Raw genomic sequence first — 16,281 nt, 5'->3', positions numbered from 1 at the left:
AGCAGGACTTCAGTGCGCAGTTCAAGAGCTCGATCTCGAACCTAGCATACGCTTTCGGGCTGCAAGTCAACGTTCGCGAAGAAGAAAAGCTACTGCCGCTTGTCTGCCCGCGATTTAATCTCCTCAGTCACCTGAGTGTCTTTACTGGTTGTGAAGATGATGTTGACAATCAACTAGAGCAGTTTGAGGATTCGGCGCGTGCGGGAGTAGCAAAGGAGTCTAGCGGGAGGTGAAGATGGCCCAGCAGCCGTTGCGAGATGTCTGGGGCGAGCGCAGGGAGCTGGTGGAGTATCTGCTCAAGGTGAGGCGACTCTGTGTGCGGATATCGAGTGACCGGGCGAGTTCGCGCACCTGCGCACCAGGCACCTGCGGCCTACCTGCCACTTGCTGCGGAGTCCGCTGGCTTCAGACGCTGCGTTCTCTCAGGACTATGAGGCATTTTCTAAACCGCCGACACACCATCTTATGAAAACGTCTTCGCGGCTTTAAAATGCCCTGAGCCCGACGTTGGGTATCGCCCAGGGCGCGCAACACCCATCCGTGCCCCCAACGGGCTAGCCCCCCGGGCCGGCGAGCTCGCGTCCCGGTCCACGTCTACACGCGTGCCTCTCCCGCGTCCATTCTCTCACTTGGCGATCCACAACTGTGTGTGAATATGTATCAGGACCATGTGAAGCGCGGTGGCAAGCTCATCACGGCGCCGCAGACGGCGCTGTATGACCCCAAAGTCATTGACAACGTGAACATCACTGTCCTCATCCGGCAGTGTATGGTTGGTGAGCGAGCCACATCTTGTCTGGAAATCAGAACCATGGGGTGGGGCGGGGGTGGGGTGAGATGACAACGGGGTTAGGCAAGCGCTAGGCCGCATGGCTAGTCCAGTGCGCGACTCCTTCACGCGGGTGATGAACTAATGAGCAGTCAGCCACAGCAACCGGAGCGCCGGCGGGCATCTTTCACGGACAGCTAACCTCCTCCTCCACCCTTCCTTCACCTCCACACGTACACAGGCGGTGTGGTGGACCTGCCACGGCTGGTGCTCCCAGTGGCCATGCAGGTCAACGGAGCCAACGCAGCCGTGCCGCCGCCCAAGTACCCGGCAGCGGCGGCGATAGCTGGCAGCGCCGGCGGCGCCGCAGACAACCCCTTCGGCGGCCCCGCCGCCTCGCAGCCCTCCACCGGGGGTGGTGCGGCCGACAACCCCTTTGGCACAACCACGTCCGTCGGCGGCGCCTCCGGCGCCGCCTCCGCGCGGCACTCGCACAAGCCGTCTGCGGACAACCCGTTTGCAGGCGGCGCGGGCGCTGCCGCCGTCGCCGACAACCCGTTCGGCGGCTCCAGCGCCAACGGCCGCCCCTCCGCGGGGGCCTCGGTCTCCGCCGCTGACGGGGCCATGTTTGCGGCCCGGTCGGGCGCCGCCTCACGCAAGGGCCCGGGAGGAGGGCCGGGCGAGCCGCCGGTCACCAGCCTGGCCTCTGGCGTCAGGCTCAACTATTCCATGGCGGGGGCAGACACGTCCGGCAGGAACGGCGGCGGCGGAGGTGCGGCGGCGGCGGCGGCGGCGGCGGGAGGGGAGGAGGCGCCGTTTGGCGGCGTGCGGCCGCCGCGGCTGGACCTGCCAGAGCTCGAGACGGGTGCGTCGCGTGTCAATGATGAGTGTGTTTGTGTGTGTGTGTACATGCGTACATGCCTACATGTGTATGGATGTGTGTGTATGTGTGTGTGTACATGTGTTAAATGAAAACAACAAAACGAAGCCCGCCCAGACGGCGCCGGAGTTATTTACATGTGTGTGTACATGTGTGTGTATATGTGTGTGTATATGTGTGCCTGGGGATGGGGCGTGGGGCGGCCCAAGGAGCCTGGAGTCCTCCGAGCTCTAGCTCTAGCTCGGTCGGGATCGGGGCTGGTGTTCACGACTTGCTGACGATGAAGGGTCCGGGGCGACAGGTGTGGTGTGCCGCGCATGCGTTTTATGGCTACCTGGGAACCTGCAGAGTGGCAGCCAGCCCCTGCCTGCTCTGATGCCTCCCACCCCGGCCCGCCCGCCTGCCCACCCCTGCCCGCCCCGCCCCGCACCTCCACTCTTCCCCAAACTTGTCTACCGCCTACCACTTCCTTAACTTCGGGCTGGTATTTACAACCCCTCCCGCCCGCCCACCCACCCCTGCCCGCCCCGCCCCTGTGCGCGTGTTTGTGTGAATGTGTGTTCATGCTCCCTCCCTCCCTCCCGCCGCCCGCCCGCCCGCCCGCCCGCCTTCTGCCACAGGCCAGAGCGAGGAGGAGCTCCGCGACCTGGCCTTCCTGCTGTTCACGGCGGTGGCGGCCTCGGGCGCCGGCGGCATCACGCCGCAGCAGGCCGCCGGGCTGACGCGCGTGCTGGCGCAGCAGCTGTGCGTGGAGGAGGCGCGCGTGGCGGACATACAGCGCGTGCTGCGACACATCCAGCCCGGTGGGTGGGTGTGGGTGTGTGGGTGTGGGTGGGTGGGTGGGTGGGTGGGTGGGTCAGTGGGTGGGTGGGTGGGTGGGTGTGAGGTGGTGGGGCGGTGAGGCGGAGAGGCTGTTGTGGGTTGTGGGGCTGAGAGGCGGGTGGATGGGGTGGATGCAGGGGTGGGTGGGTGCTTGGGTGCGTGCGGGCATGGAAAGAGGAGTGGACGGGTCGGCAGAGGGGAGGGTGCGTCCTCCGCGATGCCGTGACTGCGCCACTCCTCCACCCTGCGCTGCTGAGCTCTTCACTCTCTGTTGGTAGGCGCCTACCCCACACGCCTGGGGTGTATTAGTTCCCGCCAAATCCCTTGGAGTACACGAGTGCTGATCGCGCCTGAACAACTCTCCACCCTTCACTCCGCCCCGCGCCGCGCCCTGCACCGCGCCCTGCACCGCCCCCCCCCCCCCTATCCGCAGGCGGCGCTCCCACGCTGGTGGACGGCATGGGCGGCTCCTGGCCCCCCGCGCGCCGGGCCTCGCTGGAGCTGCTGGTGGCGCTGCTGGTGGCGGTGCGGCCGGGCGACTTCACGGCGGCGTCGCCCGCCAAGGCCTTCAAGAGCTTCCTCAGGTGCGGCGGGGGGTGGGAGCACGGGGTGGGGTGGAGGGTGCGGGGTGGGGGATGGGGGGGTGCGGGGTTGGGGGGGTGCGGGGTGGGGGTTGCGGGGTGGGGGGTGCGGGGTGGGTGGGTGGGGGCCCCAGGCGCGGAGGGGAATGGGCCACGAGCGCGCGATGCTGTGCTGCGTCATGCCTTAGGTCTGTCCCGCTGCTTTCGGCTTGCCTCAGCTTCGCAGCCAGGTTTATGTTTAGGTTCCGGATGCACCTGGCCGTAACCTGCTGGACGCACGCTTCGATTCGCGTATGCTCAATCCTGCCCGCCAGGTGGAAGGACGTGACGGTGGCGGTGCTGGAGCAGCAGCTGGCGGCGGCGGCGGGCGGCGGCGGCTGGGTCAGCGGCGACCAGGTGCAGCTGAAGAAGCTCCTGGCCAGGTGCGGTGGGGGTGGGGGCTGGGCTGGGTAGGTGCACGGCAAAGCGCACAGAGAGGGGATGCAGGGGCCAACGCGAGGAGGAGGCAGGCAGGGAGACCCGATGCCCATGAGCCAGGGAGTGATGGCTTCTCATGGGCACCCCGCAGGCTGCACGGCGCGGCGCGGCGCGCTGACGTGCGCGGCGAGTCCGACTACGAGGCGGAGGAGTACGGCGAGGCGGTGCAGGCGCTGGCGGGCGCGGTGCAGGCGCTGGCGGGCGGCTGCGGCAGCGGACTGCGCTTCCCCTGGGCGGTGCGCGTGCGGCTGGCGGAGATACTCATCACGGGTGGGTGTAAACATCAGACCCAAACTAAACAAACCAAAACTAAACAAACCAAACCAAGTTAAACTAGTGGGGTGGGTGGGTGCCGGGGCGGGGGCGGGGGATGGCGGAGATACTCATCACGGGTGGGTGCGGGGTGGGGTGGGTGCGGGGGGCGGGGGCGGGGTTTGGGTGGGGTGTGGGGTGTGTGGGTGTGGGGGCGGGCAGCGCGGGCACCGCGCCGCGGGCAGCGGAGGCTAGCTTGGCCCGCGCGTTGGCAGACCAGGGAAATGGAGAACTGACTGAGTGGGTACAAGGCCTTCGTAGGTACCTCACCCAAACCCCGGTCCCGAGCCGTTCGTACCTAACGCTCGCATGCTCCTCACCTTCCCTCCACCCCTCTCCCCCGCCCCTCTCTTCCCCTCCTCCCCCTCGCCTCCTCCCCTCCCCTCCCCAGCCCTGTTTGACACTGTGGAGGAGGGCACCTACATCGACGAGGCGGCGCTGGTGCTGCAGTTCCTGGACGGAGCCATGTGGCCGGCGCTGGGGCTCAGCCCGCCCGCGGCGCTGGCGGTGAGGTGGCAGGCGGGCAGACGGGCGGGTTACATTCACGACTAAGAAAGGGCCAGACGGGGGGCGGAGGAGTGCGGCGAGGTTAGGGCGGTGGTAGCAGGGATGGGGGTGTGGTGAGGGTGGTGGCATGCCTTCTTTTAGTGCAATGCGAGTTCGGGGTCGGGGTGAGGACAGGTAGCCGACCATACTCCCCTGCCCCGCCTGACTGCCCTCGCCCATACCTTGCCCTCTCCTTATTCCTGCAAACACCGCTGCCCCTGAATCTCCCAAACCCGCTCTCCCAAACCCCCTCCCCCAACCTCCCCACCCACCCCCAACTACCTGCCAACATCATCTCGTTTTACTGCGCGCCTCCGCCAGGTGTCTGCCTGGGTTCACTTCAGCATGTACGTGGGCACGGGCTGCCGCGAGCAGCGCCTGGTGAAGCAGCTCAAGGGGCAGATCGGCAAGCTGGCGCTGCAGGCGGAGGCGGGCAGCGCCAAGAAGCCGGCGTGAGTGGGCGGCTCACCACGGCTGGGGGGGTAGGGGGTTACATGCATTAAGTTTACGAAGTGAAGTCGTAGCCAGGTACAAAGGGGGGGGGTAACGGGAGTACAGTGGCCGCCGCTAGGAGTGGGGGGTTGCAAAGATGGTTGGGAAGGCGGTACACTGATGGATGCACTGAAGACTGCAGACGAAGTCGCAAGCGAATGAGCGGCCGTCCGGGGGTAGGGGGCATCCGGGAGTGGGGTGCGCTGGGTGAAGGGAAGGCTGGGAAGCGGGGACCGTGCTAGTCTTCCGACGTCGGAACCCGTGTCGGAAGACACCAGAACCTCACGCCAATACGGTAGCCAGCTGCCGAGTCCCTCCAAAGCCTCTTCACACGCGGTCCTCTCCGTGCGCCCTGCCCATCCCCGCCCAACGCCCTTTCTCTCCAACCGCCTGCCTTCCCCCGCTTCTCTACCCTCCTCCGCAACCCCGCAGCGACCCGTTCGGCCTGGGCGAGGACGCTCTGTCGCCCGCCGCCGCCAGCCAGGGCGGCGCGCCGCCGCCCGCCGGCGAGCTGGCTGGCGACGCGGCGCTGTCGAGCCGCGTGGCGGGGCACATCGTGGACTGGGTGTTCGTGCGGCTGTGCGACTACCACGCCGCCTTCCCCAGGTGGGGGTGCGGGGGGATGTGTGAGGGGTTGGAGATGCCAGCCCAAACTAGGGGGATGTGTGTGTGGAGGAGGGGTATGGGCTTGCGTGCGTGTGGGGGAGGGGGATTGCATGTGCGGGGCATGTAAGACGGGAATGGGAACTTACTCGCAACGCCGTGCTGAAGCAGGCACCTCCTTCCGCCGCGCCGCCGCCGACTCTCCTGCTCTTCCCCGTCCTCCTCCTCTTCACCTCCTCTCCACTCGCAACATGTTTGCTGGAAGGCACATCACAAAATACACACCACGCGCCCTGCTCTCTCACGCCTCCCCTCTCCCTCTTCCCTAAGTGCTACACACACACACACACACACACACGCACACAGGGGCGAGAACCTGGGTCCGCTGCTGGACGTGTTCGTGTTCGCGGCGCGCAGTCGCGGCGACTCGGCGGAGCGGCTGGCGGGGCTGCTTACAGAGGCGCTGTGCGACAGCGGCGCCGCGGCCTTCGGGCGGGCGGTGCGGGCGCGCGTGGACGCAGCGGCAAGCGGTGGGTCTCGGAGGTGGAGGATTGAGGGGGCGGGGTGAAGGGGGTGGAGGGGGGAAGTGTGTGGGGTTGGGAGGGCAGCGGTGGGATTTGAGAGCGGTGGCGGTAGGAGGAGATGAGAGGTGGGGCATACTGGGGTGGGGTTGCAGCACTCTTCGTTGACACAGGGCGCATCACGCGCCTTCTCATTCCCTCAAACCCCATCCCCTCTTTAATAAACGCACCCCCAGGCGAGGCGAGGCTCCTGGAAATGGCCACCATTGCCCACGAGCTGCATGACGCCGACAACGACGTCTATGTGGGCGGCCCCACGGGCGGCGGCGGCGGCGGCTTCGGGTCGCACCTACCCGGTGCCAGCGCGGTGGCGGCGGTGCAGCTGCACGGGCTGTACGGCGCGCACCTGCGGCCCTGGCTGGCGGCGGGTGAGAGGGGGAGCGGGGCGGGGCAGGGAGGGGAGGGCAGGGGAGGGGAGGGTAAGGAAGCGGGGGGGGGCTGCCGTGCCGCGTGTGTTCAGAGAGAGGACGAGAGAGGACCGGACTTCCACCTGCCCTCCCCATGTGCGAAATGCAACAACACAGCATGTCACACACAAATAACACCGCAAAGACGAAACCCCCACAACCACACTGTGTACAAACTGCCACCACCGCCACCCCACCACCCCACAGTGTCGGGCGTCAACTCGGCGGTGCTGGACGTCTTCCGCACCGCCAACGCCCTGGAGCAGCGGCTGGACGCACCCGTCAACAAGGCGCGGGCCGCCGCAGCAACGACAGGAGCAGCAGCGGTACCAGCAGGAGCAGCAGGAGCAGGAGCAGTGGGTGGCGAAAGCGGAAACGGGAATGGCGTTGCTGCTGCGGGGGCTGCGGTGCTGGGGGTGGGGCTGCCGCTGCCGCCAGCGGTGTCGGATGTGGTGTGCTCCTACTCGCGATGGGACCTGATGGGGCCGCTCAAGACGGGGCTGCTGCAGGTGCGGGCGGGGAGAAGGGAAGTGGGAGGGATGAGGGAAGGAGGGAGCGAGGGAGGGAGGGAGCCGTCCGCGCCCTAAATACGCGCAAGGGGTGTTGGAGCTGACCGGTGTTAATTGCTGCAAGATGTTGACTGGGCCGCCTACGTTCAGCCTGCCTACGTCCAGCCTGCCTCTCCCTCCTCTTCTCGTGCCCCTCCCCCTCTCCTCCCCTCCCCACCTGCCCCCCTGCCAACTCTCCCCTCCCCGCCGCCCCTCCCCACCTGCCCCACCCCACCTCCCCACCTCCTCCCTCCAGTGGGTGTCCACCCAGGCCACCAACATGACCACCTGGAGCGCCCGCGCGCTGTCCACCGAGAAGTGGAAGGCGCTGGGTGGGTCGGCGGTCTCGCTTGGGCGGGGTCACTGGGGTGGTGGGGGGGGGGGCTGCCGAGGAATGGAAGGCGCTGGGTGGGTCGGCGGTGCTGGGGTTGTTATGTTATGGGGCCGTTGTGGGACCCCCAGCAAGAAAGGGGGGAGCGGGGGCCGGGCTGGTGCCTGTTGCCGGGGCGGGATCGGCGCTGATTGCGATGCGCCGTGCTGCGCTGCGCTGGGCTGGGCCGTCACCTCCTCATCTCCTACACCCCTGGACCACTGGCAATGTGTTGGACCCTGCAACCTCACCACCACCACGACGTACACTCGCACCCTCTCACTCATCCTCTCACGCATTGTCTCACGCATCTCTCATGCACCCTCTCTCACGCAACCTCTCTCACACGCACCCTCGCCCGCACCACACGACGCAGGCTCAGGCCCGGAGGCGGCGCACACGGGCTCGGCGGCGGAGGTGTTTCGCATGGCCAGCGAGGCGCTGGATGCGCTGTACGGGATGGACGTGCCCATGCCACCCGGGGTGCAGGAGGCGCTGATGGAGGCGGTGGACGGCGTGCTGAAAAAGTGGGGCGTGGCGGGGTGGTGGGGGTGGGGGTGGGGTTGGTGGAGGTGGTGGGGGTTGCATTCATGAGTAATTGGCGTGGGGGTGGGGGGTGAAGGTGACGAGTTTTATGGTGTGGAGGGAGCTTCGTTTGTGCTTTACGCTCTGCTTCTCGCTGGTGTGAGACGTCGCCAAAAGGCACGGCAGGGTTATGCTGTGTTGATCTCCCACACATCACTGCTGCGGATATGTTTCTCACTGCAACATATGCCCTGCAACATATGGCCTGGTGCCCCGTGCCACACGCCGCCACGCAGGTACGTGACGCACGTGAACGACAAGCTGGGCCCCCTGCAGCGCCTCATCCCACCCACGCCGCCGCTCACCCGCTACAAAAAGGTAGGCGGCGGGGCGAGTGTGAGCTCTCCCAGATTTGGCGTGGCTGTGGCTGTTGTGCGAGTGCGGCCCTGACACGCCACTCACGTACGTGTCGCTCGCTCGCACCAGCGTCCACGTTCTCCTAACACAACACAAATGCACACGCACACGTGCTGTTGCGCTCGCTCTCATCGCCCGCAGGACGTGGTGGTGAAGCAGGAGGCGGCGGAGGTGGACACGGGCAAGGCCGGCAGCAAGAGCACCAACAAGAAGCCCGTGTTCCTGTACAGGTGGGGGGCAGACTGGCAGTGACGGTGGGTTAGTGGGTGTGGGTGGGTGCGGGTGGCAGTGGGTGTCGGTGGGTGCGCGGGTAGGTATGGGTTACATGCCCGAGCCCAATGAACAAGTAAATAAGTTCCGTCATGGGGGTTGCAAGGATGTTTGGAACAGCGGTACAGGATGGGGGGGCTGACGGTGGGTGGCAGTGGCGGTGGGTGGCAGCGGCAGCGGGTGGTAGTGACGGCGGGTGGCAGTGGCCGTGACGGCGGCCGCCTCATTGCAGCTGCACCCAGGACAGGCAGGAGTGAGGGCACATGTCAGGAGTGGGCACATGGGTACACATCAGGAGTGAGGGCACATGAGGGCACATGGCCTCACCGCCCGCACACACACACACACATACACTCGCTCTCGCTCTGCGTGCCCCCCGCCCCCTCCCTGCCGCAGTGTGCCCGGCGTGGAGGCCTCGCCCGACTTCACCAACATCCACAACGGCCTGTCGGTGGCGGTGGTGGCGGCGGCCGCATGCAGCCTCAACTACCTGCGCACCCGGGCGGAGATGCTGGCGCAGGTGAGGAGGGAGGGAGGGAGGCGCAGAAGGGAGGCAGGGTTTTGCGGGAGGAGAGAAACCACAAAGGAGTGGATAACACGCGTACTGTACTGTACGACAGCAAGTTAACAACAATACGCGAAGGCTGTCCGCGCACCCGCCCGTGGCTTCTTGACTATAACCCACACATACACACACACACACACACACACACACACACACACACACACACACACACACACACACACACACACACACACACACACCATCCCTCCAGGCCGCCCGTGACAAGCACCTGCAGTGCGCGGCGCTGCACCCCACCTTCGACTCGGCGCCGGCGGGCACGCCCGCAGCCAGCCCCGCCAAGGCCGCGCCGGCGGCGGCAGCCGCCGGTGGCGCCACTGCCTCCCCCAGCAAGGTCCGTGTCGGCTCGTGTGTGTGCGCGCGCGCAGAGGCGGGGACGGGGAGCGGACACCGGCCGTGCCCAGTCAGTGACCGGCCCTGTAGAGCCCCAGCAGTGCCTGCATGTTGGTTGTCCGCAACCTCCGCGCCACGGCAGTACCCGCGCACCGTGTGCTTGACGCCGCTCCACCCACCATACCTTCCCACATGCGCACATGTACGCCCACGCCTACGCACCCCGCTGCAGTCGGAGGCCGGTGAGCCGCCGGCGCTGCTGGCGGGGTCGTTGGCGGCTCTGAGTACGGGCGTGGTGTACGCCTGCAAGTGGCTGGCCACACGGGTGAGTGGGTGGGTGGGCCGTGGGGCGGTCGGGTGGGTGGGTGGGTGGGGCCGGGACTGTGGACTGGGAGAGAGTCGTGTGGATAGGTAGTAGCCGCGTTTGCTGATCCTGCAGAGCACGCGGGCAGGTGGGGGCGGGACCTGGGAGCACTGGGGCTGGGGCTGGGTGGGAGGGATTGGGTGGTGGGCTGGGGGCTGTGGAAGGTCTGGAGCCAGTTTTGGGTTTGTCAGGTTGTAGGAGTGCTCATCGCGATTGACACTTGTACTGGAGCTGCGTGGCAGGGATCGGCGGTGGGGTTAGGGCTGCGTGGGAGGGATTGGGTGGTGGGGCTGGGGCTGGGGTGGTTCTTTCAGCAGCGACGATGCCACCTGCCGCACCGCTGGGGCACCGCTGGCGTACCACATCGACATCCATAACCCTTTGGAAGTGCTGCAAATCCCATCACAGATCACAGCGCCCGCCAGCCCGCCTACATCCATACCCGCAGCTCCCTCTCCCCACCTCGGCCACCGCCACCCCCGCCACCGCCACTTTGCTTCCCCCCCCCTGCCAGGTGGTGTTCTGGGACCAGCGCTTCGGCTGGCTGGAGCTGCTGTACCGCCACCGCCTGTCCAACAACCCCGCCAGCCGCATTGAGCCGCTGCTGGACGCGCTGCACAAGGTGGGAGCGGGGAGGGAGGGAGAAGGAGGGAGGCGAGGGGGAGGGGGAGGAGGATGGAGCAACGGACTTCGGTGGGGCTGGGCGGCAAGAAATGACACGAAACACACGGCCGCAGCGCCTCCTGGCATGTGGAACGTCACAGTGCGCTGCTGCCTTGTCCAAACACGATCACGCCTGCGCACTCACGCACAATTACACACGCGCACACACAAACGTACACACACGTCTTCAGGTAACAAGTTCCGTATGCCGTCGCACACACAGACTTGTTTGCACACTCGAACACACAAACACCCCACCCACCCCCGCACACACACACACGGCACACGCGCCCCCCAGGTGCTGGGCACGGTGTGTCCCAGCCTGCCTGACACCGTGCGCACCACCTTCGCCAAGTGCCTGTTCCAGGCGTCAGTGCAGGTGAGAGAGATAGACACGTGGAGAGACAGGTGTGCCGCCGTTGAGATAGCAGTGTGGAAGGGGGCCTGAGTTCGCAGTGTATCGCGGCTGGCCTCTGTCCGCTTGTCGTGGCGCCTGCTTCTCACCGGCGACACTCATGCCGCCACCCACCTTCCGTCCTGCCACCACCCCACCCACAAACACTCCAGAGTTGAAACCACTACCGGTACCGTATCCCCCACACACGCCCCCACATCCCGCCACCGCCCTTGCCACCAGCACCACCTGGAGCCATTCACTCCCACCCTCTACCCGCCTGCCCCTCTCCTCTCCACACACACACACATGCACATGCCCCTATCCACACACACACACACACACACACACACACACACACACACACGCACAGGCCCTGGAGCGGGTGTACCTGGACGGCGGGCCGTGCCGCTGGTTCATCGTGCAGGACGTGCCAGCGCTGGAGCAGGTGGGGGGGCGTGGGCGCGTGCGTGCGTGTGTGGGGGTGCGTGCGTACGTGTATCCTCGTGTAGTTCCTTGTGTTTTCCTGGCTGCGAGCGTGTTTGGTATTGGTGCTCTTGGCTGGTAGGTCACAAGGGTGAGGTGATGCCGTAGGACGAGTCCCTTCCCCACCGTCAACCATAGTCACAACTCAACATTCTCACACCCACACTTCCACATTTCCGCACTCCCACCCGCCCAAACACACCACCCAAACCCACCCAAACATCCACACACACACACACACACACACACAGGACCAGCTCAAGCTGCGCGCGCTGTTCCACGCGGACGGCGAGGGGCTGGCTCGCGAGGCGCTGGACGCCGAGCTGGAGCGGGTGGGGCGGCTGGTGCCGCTGATGCGGACCGAGGTGGGGCCGCTCATGGACCTGCTCAAGACGGTGAGCGGCTGGGGGGCGTGTCATGTGTGGGGATTTGGGGGATCGCGAATGCCAGCCAAGCTAAACTAGGCCACAGGTGCAAAGCAGGGGAGAGGGTAGAGGAGAGGGGAGGGGAAAGGGCTAACAGGCGTGTCTGGTGAGATGCCGGCGGGGGAAGGGGGCGAGGAGGCCAAAGGAAATGCCTCCACAACTGCTATATGCGGCCGGGGGTTTCGCCATTCAGGGAGCTATCACGGGCTGCCGGTTGGGCGGCTGCCGATGCGCGCGCCGCCCGGCCGCCATACTCACATCCGCCCTTCACAGCGACCTCCCTGAAGCCCCTCGCCACGGCTTCATATTTTCACGGCTCCATGTTTCATACGAATCGTTCACATGAATGGCTCACGCCCCCTCCCCAAGTGAACTCACGCCTCCCCCTCACCATCTTTCGCTCCCCCTTCCCCATCTTGTGCTCCCCCCTTCCCCCCCCCTCTCGCTACACTTCTCTGTACCAATCCTTGCAACCCCCATTCGCTCCCCCCACCAGGCTCGCACGCACGGCACGGCCCAGCTGACCGGCCCCAGCGGCGCCCCGGGCGGCGCCTTCGACGAGGCCACCCTCATGCGCGTCATTGCGCACAGGCCCGAGCGCACCGGCAGCAAGCTGCTCAAGACGCTGTACAAGCTGTCCAAGCGGATCAAGTAGTACAGATGCTAAGATGGGACTTGGTTGCTACTGTGCTACTTGTTACCGAGGCGCTCTTGGTTTAGTGTTGGGTGCTTGTTAGAGGGAGTTTTGCTTGCGTACCGTACTTGGTGCTGCGGAGAGCTGCACAGGGATGCACAGGCAGGTCGGGCAGCTCATTGCAGTCCCACAGGTCGGGATGGGGAGGCCCGTGTGCTTGCTTGTACAGAGCTACTTATTAACACGTACCGTATAGGCACATATACATGTTGTGAAGGAGCATGATGGATTTCTTGTGGGGAAAGTGCAGGGAACGGGTGAGGGCCGGACTCGTCACAAGGGGTGATCACAGGACGGTACAAGTGATAGAAGCGCGAAGCAGTAACCGTAAGTCACATACGGTACGCTTAAGAAGTAGCATAAGAGTAACACGAACGTAAGTAGATGTGTGCGAGTGTGATCGTGACCGACGACACCTACACGACGTGCTGGTGATCCCCAGTGCGGCGGCGTGCATGGCCAAGGGGGGGGGGCAGTGTGCGTGGCGTGCGCGGGGCTTTGCTGCCAGTGGTTTTGCGGTGTGGGAGCAGTGGGCGGTTAGCGGAGGCGGTGTGCGTGGTCGGCGATGGAAGCGTGCTGGGGCGCTGCGGTACCGGGGGGGAGGGCTGCGCGCAGCGAGGGTGCTGCGCGGCTGGCTTCTGCCTGGTCCGGCCTGGTGTTTCGCAACTGGGTCATACGGTCATACACAAGCGGATGGCGGCGTCAGCAGCCGCGCCAGTCATGGGAGTGCGGAGGCACTCGAGGACGGTACGCACCCAGAGGTGGCAGGTGGAGGTGGTGGCTAGATGTGGCTAGATGGTCGTGATGTCGGCGTGCGTGCTAGTGGTAGACAGGCTGTGGGTTGCGTGTAATGCCGCGCATGTTAGTTCGCCGTAGCCATGCCGGTGTGCTACAGCCATACCGGTAGGTGTGCTACAGCCATATGTCCGGGGGGCATGTTGGGTCGGATCTGCGACATAGCTTACTGCTGCGTGCCAGCGTGCCCCACGGCGCCGCTGCTGCCGCCAGGACGGCCGGCAGCAGCATCTCACCGCTGGCCGTGTGTCGATACGAGTGCACGGATACAGGTTCCAGGCAGCACTGTACGGTATATAACACTCGGCAATCAGTGCCACAGTACTGGCAACAGTGGCAAGCAACCTAGCTGCCGTAATTGCTTCAAGGCGACGGTCTGTGTGCTACTCTGCTAGCTACAGAGGTCCTACTTGCTCGTGCTGGCCTGACGTCGTCCGCCCCTCACAACTGACAACTGGCAACTGCAACCCGATTCGGCCACACACGCTCACAAACCTCCGCACTTGCGCCCCTTGTCAGCACTATGCGTGCTAGCACTACCCTCTATCCATCTAAACAACTCAATAGATATCGCATACGGTAACCCGTTTCCCTGAAGGGAATATTTATACTCGGCTCCAGGCCAGCCGGTCATTCACGACTACCGTGCCGTGTTCCGCCCAGTCGTGCCGCATTCCTGCCGTACGTGCTGCGCTCCTGCCGTACAGGTACGTGCTGCGTGTTCACGAGTCTGCCGTGCCCGCGCTGGGCCCATCGCATTCTTCAGGTGCTACGCAATTTTGCGAGCTACAATCCCCACAACATCACTACCCAAGCAGCTTTCACCGCTCTTCCCAGTGGCTCTCTCCCCCGTTGCCCACCCCAACCTGCATTTAACTAAAAGAGTTGATAATTGGGAATTGCCTCCTCCTCTCCCAAAACGTCCTGCACCTCTCTCCACACTGCAGGACTCTGCCTTCAGCCCCAACCCCGCGCCCGCCCCGCCAACGCAACCAGACCACCCCATTCACTAGGCGCAGGCATACAAAATCCCACCCACCTGCGCCCACCCAACTCCGCCACCGGCCCTACCGCGGCGCTGACTCCGCTGCCGCCGCATCGCCCTTCCCATTGCCACACTCCCCCTTCCGCCGCTGCCCCGCCTCAACATCCGCCACCGCCTTCGCCGCCTCCGTCACGCCCTACTCCGCCTTCGCACCTCGCCCCGCCTCTGCCGCCTGCGCCTCCGCCACTGCGTAGCGGTAGAAGGGCGGAATGACCGGGTTGAGGTCACGCCAGCGGCGGTGCGGGTAGAGCTCCTCCGCCACCTGGCGAGGCGTGGGCGCGTAGGTGAGGCGCCAGCCCAGAGCGCCCAGGTAGCTGCGGGAGTAATGGTGGGGTTTGGGGGACGGATGTGCGGCGCGCGGGGGGAACACCGCGGGGGAGGGTAAAAGCAGGAGGGGATGTATGTAGACGTTTGTGGGTGCGTGTCTGCTCCTCAGCAGAGATGCAACCTCCAGCCACCCTATCACTACCTCACTACTACCCATCACTGCCCAGCATAGCCCACTACTCACGCCGGCAACTGCTCGGGGTCTAGGCCGCTGCGCTTGGGCTCGCCCTTGTTCGCCACCGTCTGCAGCAGCGGCACGCGCACGGGCAGCGGCAGCAGCGCGCTCCGGATTACCGGTACCGTCGTCGAGACGGTTGGTGGTTGAGGCGGCTAGACGAATCAACGGAAACGGGCAAAGGATGAGGCGACCGACCAAACACGCATTGCTCCCTTCCTGCAGCCCCTCGTCACACACATGACGCCGACACACGGTCCCCAGCCCCCAGCCCCCAGCCCCCAGCCGCACCCCCGCACGCACGCACGCCCGCACCAGCCTCAGGGTCTCGTAGCCCGCCGCGAACCGCCGCCCCGCGAACACGTCCTGCTCCAGGTAGTCGAACGCCACCAGGCTGCCTGCACGAGCGAGCGGCACACACACGGCACACGGGGCACACACACGAGACACGCACACACACACACGCACACACGCGGGGCACACGCAAGGCATACACATGAGACACACAAGAGACACTTGTAACAAAGCAGGTAGCAGGGGGAGGTTGTTGATGCCAGCCCAAACTAAACCAGATCAAGCCGAAGTAGCGGAGCACAGGCAGGTAGCAGGGAGAATGAGGGGCAAGGCTGCCTGCGAGTGCACACGATTCTGATGAGGTGCGACTCTTGTCTCTCCTCCACGCCTTCCCTCCCAGGCTACCCTCCCTTGCCCCCTCCCCTCCCCTCTCCCGCTCGCAGCCTGCCTCTCCCCCCCTCTCCCCCTGCCCTCCCTCTCCCTCTCCCCTCCCTCTTCCTCCCTACCTATCCCCCTCCCCTCCCCTCCCTCCGCCCCCTCCCTCACCCGGCGCCGCCACCTCTCTGATGCTGCCCAGCAGGCGCCGCACGGCGGGCGGCGGCAGGTAGTACAGCAGGCCCTCCACCGTGAACAGCGTGCGGAGGGCAGGGTCGAAGGCGGCGTGCTGCGCCTGCTGCGTGTGCTGCGCGGCCTGCTGCTGCGGCGGGGCGTGCTGGGACGCCTGCTGCTGTGCGGGGCGAGGAGGTCCGTGGGTGGTGGTGGTGCTGGTGGTGGTGGCGGTGGCCGTGGTGGTGGCGGGCTGGTGCTGGTCCTGGCGGTTGCTGCTATTGGTTTTGTTGGGGGGAGGAGCCGGCGGGCCGGCCTTTACGTGAATGTGGCTACCACCGTTACCAACGCCGCCACTGCCACAGCCGCCGCAGCCGCCGCCGCAACTAACGCCGCCATCTCTGCCGCCAGTCTGTCGAGTCGAAGCGGCAGCGGAAGCACCGGCGGTGGCGGCTATGCTGTTGCCGGTGCTGCTGCTACCGCCGGTGCCGAGCAGGGCCTCCGCCAGTGACACCTGGCTCAGGTCCGCGGCGATGTAGGTGGGGCGGGGGTACTGA

At 65.8% G+C, this 16,281-nt stretch overlaps 2 protein-coding genes across 2 annotated transcripts in view; one reads left to right on the top strand and one right to left on the bottom strand.

Moving 5' to 3' along the window:
* The first annotated feature begins 7 nt into the window (after positions 1-7).
* Positions 8-13,633, top strand: CHLRE_11g467500v5 (uncharacterized protein). Its single transcript, XM_043067277.1, has 25 exons — positions 8-301; positions 665-776; positions 1,011-1,634; positions 2,270-2,452; positions 2,905-3,055; positions 3,367-3,474; positions 3,621-3,799; positions 4,233-4,348; positions 4,709-4,839; positions 5,312-5,485; positions 5,849-6,012; positions 6,240-6,431; positions 6,678-6,979; positions 7,275-7,350; positions 7,765-7,915; positions 8,210-8,291; positions 8,472-8,560; positions 8,997-9,120; positions 9,377-9,517; positions 9,749-9,841; positions 10,395-10,502; positions 10,842-10,922; positions 11,311-11,385; positions 11,675-11,818; positions 12,345-13,633. The coding sequence occupies exons 1-25, from the start codon at positions 236-238 to the stop codon at positions 12,501-12,503; spliced, it is 3,825 nt and encodes a 1,274-aa protein (XP_042919549.1). The 5' UTR covers positions 8-235; the 3' UTR covers positions 12,504-13,633.
* Positions 13,634-13,635: 2 nt separating this feature from the next.
* Positions 13,636-16,281, bottom strand: part of CHLRE_11g467450v5 (uncharacterized protein) — a 5,742-nt gene continuing 3,096 nt past the window's right edge. The window contains exons 7-10 of the mRNA XM_043067276.1: positions 15,725-16,277; positions 15,200-15,282; positions 14,894-14,952; positions 13,636-14,696 (exon numbers count right to left, since the gene is read on the bottom strand). Of these exons, the coding sequence (XP_042919548.1) occupies positions 14,519-14,696; positions 14,894-14,952; positions 15,200-15,282; positions 15,725-16,277 (873 nt within the window). The 3' untranslated portion in view covers positions 13,636-14,518. The remainder of the gene's footprint in view (positions 14,697-14,893; positions 14,953-15,199; positions 15,283-15,724; positions 16,278-16,281) is intronic.

The sequence above is a fragment of the Chlamydomonas reinhardtii genome, chromosome 11 (assembly GCF_000002595.2).
Source record: "Chlamydomonas reinhardtii strain CC-503 cw92 mt+ chromosome 11, whole genome shotgun sequence".
Classification (NCBI taxonomy): Eukaryota; Viridiplantae; Chlorophyta; class Chlorophyceae; order Chlamydomonadales; family Chlamydomonadaceae; genus Chlamydomonas; species Chlamydomonas reinhardtii.
Note: the sequence above shows the minus strand (reverse complement) of the source record. Positions and strands in the feature narration are given on the sequence as shown.